The sequence below is a fragment of the Macadamia integrifolia genome, chromosome 9, assembly GCF_013358625.1.
Source record: "Macadamia integrifolia cultivar HAES 741 chromosome 9, SCU_Mint_v3, whole genome shotgun sequence".
NCBI lineage: Eukaryota > Viridiplantae > Streptophyta > Magnoliopsida > Proteales > Proteaceae > Macadamia > Macadamia integrifolia.
In genome coordinates this window covers 23,842,552-23,854,033 of record NC_056565.1, presented here as the reverse complement: position 1 = coordinate 23,854,033, position 11,482 = coordinate 23,842,552, and the positions used below count along the sequence as shown (strand labels likewise).

At 38.4% G+C, this 11,482-nt stretch overlaps 1 protein-coding gene across 1 annotated transcript; it reads left to right on the top strand.

Moving 5' to 3' along the window:
- The first annotated feature begins 1,964 nt into the window (after nucleotides 1–1,964).
- LOC122089940 (xyloglucan galactosyltransferase MUR3-like) lies at nucleotides 1,965–4,606 on the top strand. The gene has a single exon (XM_042659720.1). It carries the CDS (start codon nucleotides 2,526–2,528, stop codon nucleotides 4,134–4,136), a length of 1,611 nt encoding a protein of 536 aa, XP_042515654.1. The 5' UTR covers nucleotides 1,965–2,525; the 3' UTR covers nucleotides 4,137–4,606.
- Nucleotides 4,607–11,482: the final 6,876 nt, after the last annotated feature.

Sequence of the window (11,482 nt, the reverse complement as noted above, 5' to 3'; positions counted from 1 at the left end):
TTTTAATTGCGTGGCTTGCGTCTTTAAATTCTTAGATGACGAATGGTTAGGACGTTATTTTTAGGACGGTAATTAGAATTAGATCACAACCATTAATCAGTTCACTTTCGCATTATTAAAAGAAATAAAAAAATAAAGTGGCTGCTCTCCCTGTGTTCGACCCGTAGCTACACTGATCCGTACGCTTGCGGTTACATTTTAAATCTCAAACACTTACTCATGTATGCATGGATCCAGGGTGATTAAGATGATTTAATATTTCATAAAAAAAAATGCTTAATCACATGATAGTACTGTCTCTCATGCATTTAAGATTTAGGGCTTAGACATGCATGAGAAAGGTTAACCATCACACTAATGACCCACTTAAGTGTTGTTTCATGACTGATGTTATTTAATACCGTTTATTATAATTAAAAAGAAAGGAAGAATAAATTTTTGGAGAAAAGTCAACATCTTAAGGAGTGGGCGGTCGTGATGGGTAAAGAAATTTTGTTTTATATACCATTCCCTGAGTGGGCCATTCTATGCTGATGTCAATAGGGTTGTAATGAGTCATCTTGATTGGGCACATATAAAACCTGGTTGTTTCTTCAAAATCATTTCTAAGAAATTAAGAAAAGAAAAGAAAAAAACTCTTTGGGAGGGATTTGTTTCTGCTTGAATGTATTAATATCTTTTACATCAAACCAACGGAGATATGAGAAAGAAAACAACAGACATATGAAAGAGAATGTTCATAATTAACATATAGAAATCCCACATAATAATAGAAGAAAGTGTCAAACAAGAGTATGAGAGGGCATGTGTTGGATAGTGTTTGTATTATTTTCCCAATCATATATCCCGACCAATAAGTGAAGACCTTAACTCTATATTAAATCCGATTGTAACTAAATGAGGTTAATTCTTGTTGATAAGTACTCCAAGAAAAAAAAAAAATGTTGCTCATAGTTCACAGTTGCAGTGTATAAATGACATGCCATGTATCTTGGCTTCAACACCTAATTCATTTACCTTTTTTTGTTTTTATTATTATATATAAATTTTTTCCATTTTATATTGAAAATAAAGTTATAGGATGATAAATCAATATAATATTATTTTTGATAATTTTTTTTTTTAATCCTTGAATTAATTAACTTTTAGTTATAAAAGGAAAGGGCAATAAAAAAAGACATCATCAAAAAATAACAAAGAAAAAGAATAAATAGTTTAGATGAAAAAAAAAAAAAAATCAGTAAAGATAAAGTGCCACCTAAATCCTAAAAAATAAAAAATGACTCTTCCATGAATACTTTTTCATATATTTTCATTCATCCCCATGCATTTAAAGGAATCACAATCTCTCGCATAAACACTTTCCTCCCCAAATTAGAGATGGAGAAGAAAGAACTCAAATCAATGGAAGAACCCCAACATGTTTCCAGCCGTTGGATCTCGATTTTTCTTACAGAAATCCTAAAATCGGTTTCGTTTCGATTTCAACAATTTGGTGACAATGAATCTGTACCCTTTATTTTATTCAACGAAGGACAAGCTGGTCAAGATTTGCTACTTCTGTTCCTTTCTTCGTGATCATTACACCCACATTTTGTTGAAAGCTCCAGCTTCTTTTTATAACAACAGTTGGATCTGAATAAGTGATCGTGTCCGTCCACCAATAGAATCCTACCAGTGTTGCGATAGAGCTAATAGCATTGTATCATTCCTCACCTCTCCCTATTGTCTTTCGCGAAAGTTCGAATTTCCAGTCACACAAAACGTCAATCTCGCAATTTCAGGCGCAGCATTGGACCGGCTTGTCGGTTTGGTAATCCGACGTGGTAAGAATATTAATACACACCTCAGCAAATCATCCGATGTGGCATGCTACCGACACTGACGACGGCCGGCGCACGTTAGGGGATGTGCGCCAGCTTGTCTTCTCAGTGTCTCAGTTTATAAACACATGTCTCCTTAGCTTCCTAAACAGAATACTCTGTAAACCTTCGAGGACCAAAGATCTCAAAAACTGAAGCTAGTCCGTTCTGTAAGTTTTGCTTTCAATTCTTCTTCGAATCTTTACTGAAACTTTGAGTAGATTATTGATTAGATCCAAGGTTCCCCCTATTCTTCTCGTGTGAGAATAAAAGTCCTATTTTTTTTTTTTTAAATCAAATTCATGAAATTTGATTTAGGGTTAGGGTATTCAGGTTTTGTTCTGTGACTGGGTTCTGATTCTTAGCATTCGAGCTCTGTCTTGGGTGATCTTCTAAGCTTCTTTAGGATTTGGTTTGGGATTCATTTCAATTCTTGTCCAATTTGTGTTACCCTTGATCAATTTATGGTTCTGGATTGTTAATTTAGCATAGGTTCTGCAATTTCTTGGGCCCATCTGTTTTTCTGCATTGATTACCTCCGGAGGTTGTAAAATCTGATTTTCTAGGGTTTTCGATGGTAGAATTTAGCTTTAAGTGCCTAATCTTGAAGACCCATTTCGTATTTTTGTTGTGACTGATCGCTACCTGCCTACTTGATATCTGATGAGACGTCGCCTGTCGGAGTGTAGTCCTCCTGGGCTAATGCTGAAGGCTAGTGGAAAGAATCAATCGTCTCGTTTCTGTTGGCTACTGTCCTTGTCTGTGTTGTTATGGTTAGTATTCTTTTACTTCCATTTTGTGGTAATTGGAGGTGGTACCATCGATGATTTCATAAAATTAGAGCCAACTCAATCCCAAACCCTGCCATCCAAGGCAAGTCGTCCATCAGAGGACAGTTATCCGTTTATGCGGGCTTTGAGAACAGTAGAGAATAAGAGTGATCCTTGTGGAGGAAGGTACATCTATGTCCATGACCTCCCTCCACAGTTCAATGAGGATATGCTCAAAGAGTGCCGGAGTCTCAGCCTCTGGACTAATATGTGCAAGTTCACCACCAAAGCTGGGCTTGGCCCCACAATGGAAAATGTTGAAGGGGTTTTCTCAAATACTGGTTGGTATGCCACCAACCAGTTTGCCGTGGATGTGATCTTCAGCAACAGAATGAAGCAGTATGAGTGCTTAACGCAAGATTCTTCGATTGCTGCTGCCATCTTTGTCCCATTCTATGCTGGGTTGGATATATCACGCTACCTTTGGGGTTACAACACCTCTGTTCGAGACGCATCATCTCTAGCTTTGGTGGATTGGCTTACCAAGAGACCTGAGTGGAATGTTATGGGTGGTAGGGATCATTTCCTGGTTGCTGGCCGAATAACGTGGGATTTCAGAAGATTAAGTGATCAAGATTCTGACTGGGGTAGCAAGCTTTTGTTTCTTCCAGCTGCGAAGAACATGTCGATGCTTGTTGTCGAATCGAGCCCATGGAATGCCAATGATTTTGCTATACCATATCCTACCTACTTCCATCCAGCAAAGGATGCTGATGTCTTTGTGTGGCAGGATCGGATGAGGAAATTGGAGAGACCATGGCTTTTCTCATTTGCTGGAGCTCCACGTCCTGGCAATGCCAAATCAATTAGAGGGCAGATCATTGATCAGTGCAGAGATTCCAAGGTGGGTAAGTTACTGGAATGCGATTTTGGGGAGAGTAAGTGTCATTCTCCCAGCAGTATAATGCAGATGTTCCAGAGTTCTCTGTTTTGCCTTCAACCTCAAGGTGATTCATACACACGAAGGTCAGCATTTGACTCGATGTTGGCTGGTTGTATACCTGTTTTCTTCCATCCTGGCTCAGCTTACACGCAGTACACTTGGCATCTGCCAAGGAATTATTCGAAGTACTCTGTGTTCATTCCCGAGGATGATATTCGTAATGGGAAGGTTAGTATAGAGGAAAGGCTACTGCAAATATCTCCGGAGCAGGTGAAGGCCATGAGGGAGGAGGTTATAAGCCTTATACCAAGATTGATATATGCAGATCCAAGGTCAAGACTGGAGACTCTTAAAGATGCATTTGATGTAGCGGTGCAGGCTGTTATCAACAAAGTTACCAATCTGAGAGAGGACATCATTGAAGGCCGTGAAGATCCAAATTTTATTGAGGAGAATGCTTGGAAGTATGCTCTGTTAGAGGAAGGACAACGTGAGGTAGGGCCTCATGAATGGGATCCTTTCTTCTCAAAACCGAAGGATAATGGGGGTAGGGCTTCATGAATGGGGGATCCTTTCTTCTCAAAACCGAAGGATAATGGGGATTCAGATGGCTCATCTGCAGAAGCAGCTAAAAAATCTTGGAAGAATGAGCTAAGGGATAAATAATGACTGGAGAAGAAATCTCATCATATACATTCCAGTCAAGCCTGATTACTGTGGTGGAGCTTGAAACAATCATAGCTACACCAGTGAAGGACAAACTGCAAGTATGATCCCTGACGAGAACCTTTTGATAAAATTCTTTAGAACTTGCCATCAATTTTCTCATATTTGTGTTCAATCTTGTTTATGTGCTGTGTGGACAAATGTTTCTCCACATACAAATAGAATTTTGCATTAGAAAGATTGATTCCATTTTGTTTAGCTAATTTTCTTCGTATTGTTTTCCAGATACTTGACCGTAATCTTTGGTCCTGTCAAGTCATATTAGAATTAGGAATAAGAGACTTATATGCATTTATCTTTCATCATTTTCAGGTCACTCCATTCTGGTTCAATGCTTTTCCATTACAGGAAACTATCAGAGTTCTCTTTGAAATTCATTTAAACTTGCACAGTTGATCAACATGACTGCATCTGCCCCCTGTGGCCTAATAGATGCATAATCTTTGAGTTTTACTAGTGGACTGTATTTCTTAAGGCTAAACAATGAAATAGATTGAGGTTATGGAATTGATATTCTTTCAAAAACAGGGAAGGGTAATTTGTCATCTGTTTTAAAGGGGAGATAGTCATCTTCAGTAAGTTACAGGTCTGCAAATTATGTAGACTTTGAGCTTCTGTTCTCGTTGTGGAGGCATCAGGACTGGGTTTATATGTTTTCCAAAACAGATTTTACTGTCAAAATTGTACTTGTGCTCATTTCAGTGGTGCTATGAGCAATACTAGTGGAAGCGTGCACTGTCTGGACCTTGTTCTGCAGGTGAGGCAGTCTCATGGCTGGGTTACTGGGTAGAACCCATTTGCCTGTCCTCATCCTGGAGCAACAAATTTGTGCATATCTGGTGTATAACATGAATCTCCCTGACTATTTGTGAAGCAGAGAAAAGGGGAGGGGAGTGGGTTTGAATGTTTGAATGTTTGAATGATTTGTGCTCATAGACAGACTAGAGGTCTCAATTCTCAACTGGAATCCGGAATAATTATTTTCCATACAATAGGTTTTCGGCTGGTAGACTGTAGCATAAGTGTACGGTGCCTTTGCTTCTTCCCAATGATGGCATGGCTTCTACCTCCTTCCCTCCCTCCCTCAACCCCCCATATTTTTTTATTTTTTTTTTCTGATAAGCAATTGTGGCAAGGATTTTATAATGCAACTTATGATGGTATCCTGGAAGTCTTGCGTTTTTTCATTCCTCCCCAAATTCAAGCACAACCAAAACAGAAATCAACTGGATAGTCAGGTAGTTTTTAAAGTATGAGCTCTACCGACTTTGGAAAACATACCGAGGCATGGTTCAAAATCTCAGTCGAAACTATTAAGATTTTGCAAAATTTTTGGTTTTGACGAAGATTGAAGCGAGGGTGTGACTCAATAGGAATGCATGGTTTCAACTGAAATTCCAGCATTTATCGCATTTGAGTAGGATATGTGTAAGATTCAAACTTAGAGGTATAACCTTTTTCCTTAAGGTTTCGAGCCTTTCTAGAACTCTATGTGGTAATGACATAGGGTAGGAGAACAGTTTTATAAGGGGTGTCTTAACCTTGGCTGTATGCTTGTAGAGACTACTTGTAACCCTTGTAACACTTTGACATTGTGTAATATTAAATGATTTTCTTTATTCCTATTTTCATCTAATGGAACCCTCTCTTCCCCATTCTTTGTTTCCCACTAATGTTATTAATGCCATTTCAGGAATTAAACTTCCTCGTATATTGTCTTCATAGTTGGGTTTGCACATTTACGCAGGCTGGAGATCTCACCACCTAACAAGCTTTCAACAAATTAGCTTATTGGCCAACTAATATCAGTTATTTTGATGCATTTCCATGGAAGGGGTTCTGGTAATTAGCTGTCGAACCAAAATTTCAGTTGTTCTTTGGGATTCCATCTAAGATGTGATTCCAACCAAGTTGAGACTATCGAGAGTGTTACTTATGTTTGACATGTCCTATATCTGGTGGGTAGGTCACTGGAAAGCCTTTGGCATGCCTTTATTTTCCTTCCCCTTTTGCTAAAATACTTTGGTATGCTATTGATCTGTGCATAAAAATAGAGGACCTCAAAGCTGAGTCTTTTAAAGATTTAGTAGGTCATCTCCTTACCTTGGATAAGCTTACACCAGAGAGAGAAAGAGAGAGAAAAAAAAAATGTTAGTATTAATTGGATTAACATTGTTGGTCTATGCCATTTGGCATGAGGTTAATCAGGTTGTGTTTCATGAGAGGTAATGGAACCTTTACCATGTTCTGAGCTTGACGAACAAATGGTAGGCTGATCCTCCTATAATTTTAATTCAGTGGAAACTCTTGAATCCCTGATGGGAGAGAAGGATACAACCCTATCCTCAAAAGATCCACATTGTAGAAACCCAACCCTAAAATGATGCAGAAGATAATGAAAAAATAGAACAAATATGCACGCGGATTTTACGAGGTTCGGCAAGGTTGCCTACGTCCCTGGTGAAATGAGATCCTGTTTCACTATCAATGGAGAATAGGGTGACAGTGCTCGTCATCACACCTCTCAGTATTGCTTGCATTACAGAGAAAGAAACCCTCGCTATAAATATATAGCGAAAAACCTTAATCTGAAAAGTACACAATTGCCCTCAAATAAAAAATTCGAGCAAGGGGTTGCGCCCCCTACACCCCTTGCCATGCAAGGGGTCTCCTGCCCCCTTGCAACCCCCACACCCCGTTAACTGGCTAGCGGAACCGCCATCCTGCCTGTCAAGGCACTGCACCAGTACTCCCTGGATTAAATTGCGACGGAATACAAGACATCGTACACCAACACACATGTCACACCATTGGCACACAATATGCAACAGTAACAGTTAGGCCTGGCACACAGCCTGTTTAAAGCCCCAATCTGAATGGCCTGATTAATAAATGTATTGGGTTCAAGTTTGATTCGATTATAATTGGTCGTGTCTAATGCAAGACATATATCTTTAGCATAACTGGACTGATCGATTATAGGCCCATTCTAGCCCGACCCTTTTAACTCGACCTAATCGGACACTTAAATCACTACATGAGATTCTTATTTTACCCCTAAATGTCCATAAACTATAGATAAACAATGCTAAGACATGCTTTTAATATAAGAGGGGGGGCAAATTTCGGATAAATGGTTGGGGGTCAGAGGATTTGTTGCATAGACATGTTAAGACATGTTTTTAATCACAACCTGTTTACAGTTAAATATGATTAGCCTGGGTAAAGCCCAATTAAAGCCCTAGCTACAGATAGTTTGGAAAATAGTTAACCATCTTAAAGTAAAAGACTATGATGGCTGGCCATGAAGATTATTTAATCAGTAAGTTGATGCTTCCCAGTTTATGTATGATTTAAAGGGTTGTAATGTGTAATACATTCCAAGTGATCTGATCTTCTTAGCCCACAGTATGTGGACTCCCTAAACTTGATAACCTTTATAGTTATGAGCTTGAACTCTTTGATTTAATAGTATTTTTTTCTTATTTAAAAAGAAAAAAATTTATTAGTAGTATTAGTTACCGCCCTTCTATATATCATAACTGGACACTGAGACGAGGAATCAAACCTGAAAAAAAGGCCTCAAAGTGTAACCTAATTGATTAAGCACAAGGATTTGCGAAGGTTTTAGGGCCAAAGGGTAAGAGAAACTAAACATAAAAGAACAAACCAACAGAACAATTTTCACAGCCATCAAAAAGAATGTAGGAGTTCTGCTTGTTGGGGAAATAAATTGGAGAAGCTTCTCTTCATTCTTCACGGTGATTAGAACATACAAATATATAGATTAACTATATCTATAGTGATTAATGAGACACATCATTTCATGAACCATAAATGGAAGTAGAGGAATACTTGTGTGTAGGTTGAGAAGCCTCTTGATCACGAACCTTTGTTCCTCGCACTTGAAGATTGGTCCCACGAACACGATCGGTCCTCTATGGTCTTCTGTAGTCTCCTCCCACATCTCCGTGAGCAAATTGTGTACTCACGTTATGTTAATTGTAGAGATCATAGAGATTATTTATAGTAATCCACCTAACCCTAAGTACTCCCACAATAGGTGGGCTGAACCACCATGGACCCAATGAATCACCCATATTAGTGTGGCCCAAAATTCAACACTATTGTTTTGTGTTGAAGCTGAACCCATCTCAGTTGACAAGTGTGTTTCTCTTCTTCACGTCAATGATCTTAATCATTTATGATCATTTCCTTTTTTCCTCATCTTGTTAGGGTCCCATTGCCATGAGAATTGATGGCTAAGCACTCTTTCCATTTTGATGCCCAACCTACCGAGTACCAACACTATTTGCTCCCCCGTTTGGATTATGAGTTCATTATGTTGTTGTTATATGACCACACTAATTTTTATTTTTTTTATTTGTAAAATAAATAAATAAATCTCTAAGGGTGGATCTAACTAAAAAAAGACACTGGTGATAAAATGAAGTATGGGCAGCAAGCAAATCGTGGCATCATTTTCCTCACCAAACTAGTGCTGAAGGTGGACCCATATCAGTTGTCTCAGAAATAGTTGCAAGTAAATCGAAATTGTCCTGCACTTCTATGGAAGATGATAGCTAGGATGGGAATTACACGTGGATTTTGAATTACAGGTTTCAAGAAGTCATGGAGTGGAAAAGGGCGAAATAGTCCTACTTACACATAACGACAAAGAAGTCAAATTAAACAGTTCATGGGTATCGATATAGGATAAGACGTGCAGTACAATCAGGCGCCCAAAGTTCAATGGCCAATTGATAAGGAAAATAATCTTCTGTTTTTCTCATCCCTGTTTTTCTTTGTTTTGCTACCTGCAGAATGCGACATGTGGACAACTTTAAGACCAACGTACCGGATGTAATAATCCTCACCCAATCTTGACCGTTGGTCTCCTTGTTGTCCACGTGTCGCTGCAGGTAGCAAAACAAGGAAAAACATGGATGAGAAAAACAGAGGATTTTGATCCAATTGATAAAGATTGCTAAACTTAGGGGTGTCAATTCTAGGTCTTGCGTGGCAAGCCCGATCAAGTTCAAATGTTTAAAGCCTGAATCAGGTTAAGCCTGGCCCAGTTATATTCGGTTGTTACTAGTGTGAGTGTCATATGGGTCAATTGTTCGACCGTGACCGACTGATTACTAGCCCTACTAAGCTCAACCGGTTGACAATTGACACCCCCATTGTTTAATATACTCTTAATTCCACCAACGTGAAGTATGAAATAAAGGGTTGTAAGTAAATTTGATGCCCTTAATTTAGTAGGACATTTTGAGGACTTTTTCAAGATCTATCTAAGGCCCATTTTATTGGTATTCCGTTACTTGAAAGACTAATTTAGACATGATTTGTCTAAGGCCTATTTATGTACCATTTGACAACGTTTCATTTCTGTCGTTTCTACATTTTCTTGTTCTCAAAAACGAAGAAACAACCTAAAAAGCATTTGATAAAGTTGTTCCGTTTCACCCGTTTCTAGAAACATAAATCAAAATTTATGTCTATTTACAATTCTAGAAACGACTTTGACAAAACAAGTCCGACTTGTTTCGTAATTTCTAGAAACGAATTTGAGAGAGAAAAAAGACTATAGTGCCTAATAAATCTCTCAACTACTTAAACCTAAAAAGAGGCAACCAAACCGTCTCTTCTTTTTGGGCATCCGATGATATTATTGGGTTTTTTAGTAGTATTATGTTTGTAAAAAACGTTTCGAGAAACATGTTTATCAAACATAAAAAAATCTGATTTTGTTTCTAAAAATGTGAAAAGTTGTTTCTACTGTTTCTAGACACAGAAGCAGCAAACGGTACCTAAATTTGGTTATAAGAAACCCAATTAAAACCATTTATAAACAAGACCATGCCCCCTTAACATAAGCACGATTTGGTAAATGGGTGGTCATAATTAATGCAACAGGTGAAATTAATCAAGCCCAGTCTGTTGAAACCCCTAGCTAAACTAAAATAATATCAACCCTAGATCATAAACCTGATTGACATGATCATAAACCTTTTGAGAGATCAACTTCAATTATCATTGCACCAGTATGAGTAGACTGTTTGCAAATAAAGGTATAAATCTCATAAGCTAGGAGGATATGGTCATGGATATGTCGACCTTTAATGAAAGCAGCTTGATTAGGGCTAATGATCATCGCATTAAAGATAGCCCGAAATTGAATTACAATAATAGTACTAATAATTTTATAAAAAGTATTATAAACACCAATGAGACGACATAAAATTTTGTTATTTAGGAAGGCGAAAAATATGGTAATGGTTTATCAAGTGATGCATCTTACCACAGGTAAAGAAAGAAAGCACTATATCACACACACGAACACAAACTATTTCATACGACCCCAACATCAACAATAGAGCTCTATTGGGATAGCATCAAATGATTGGTGATTGAAGTTGAGCACTGTCATGGACACTTAACTGAGGAAGATCTAAGTCCTAAAGAATATCATGGAGAGATGGATGAAAAGGAAAAGGAGTGGAGCGTTTGGAAATGATGAAAGAGAGTTTGCTCAATTTTAGAACAAGAGGACACATATAAAACAATGGAAGTTGAACACAATGGATATGATTATGAGCCATAAGATGCCGAAGTGTGAGAATTTTCTGTAGTCACTGCACCAGTGCACTGGGCATTGGGTGACTGGGAACTCCTTAGGGCATATGGTTAAATTCTTTAAGTTATCTGATATTCACTGCACCTCACCGCTGGTTGCAAAAGATGTGGACTCGACATAGGATGGAGTGACGAAAGAAACAAGTGTTATCTACCAAAACAAAACAAGTGTTAATGTTGCCATCCCTCAATTGGTCACCTTTTAGAGAGAGAGAGAGAGAGAGAGAGAGAGAGAGATGGAATCCCAAATCACTTATCACCCTGTGACCCTAGTAGTAATCAAAAGGCACCCACATCGCCTTCCTCTTCTTCTTGTTGCTTGTTAGATAACCAAGTATGGCAGAATAGCGACCATTGACTTTGACTCTAATTTCGTCCTATAATAATTGTTGCACGGGGCTGTACCCTGTTGAGTTTTGAGTAATGACAGGCGGAAATGGTGGCAGCTACCACTCACTACCCATCAGATTTATATATGCTCCAACTTGTGCCAAGATTTCTGGAACTAAAAGCTCCTAAAACTTTTTTTTTGGGTTGGG

Bases quoted from the DNA above. Each gene is read 5' to 3' on its own strand.
- LOC122089940 (XM_042659720.1), top strand. From the start codon at position 2,526: ATGAGACGTCGCCTGTCGGAGTGTAGTCCTCCTGGGCTAATGCTGAAG.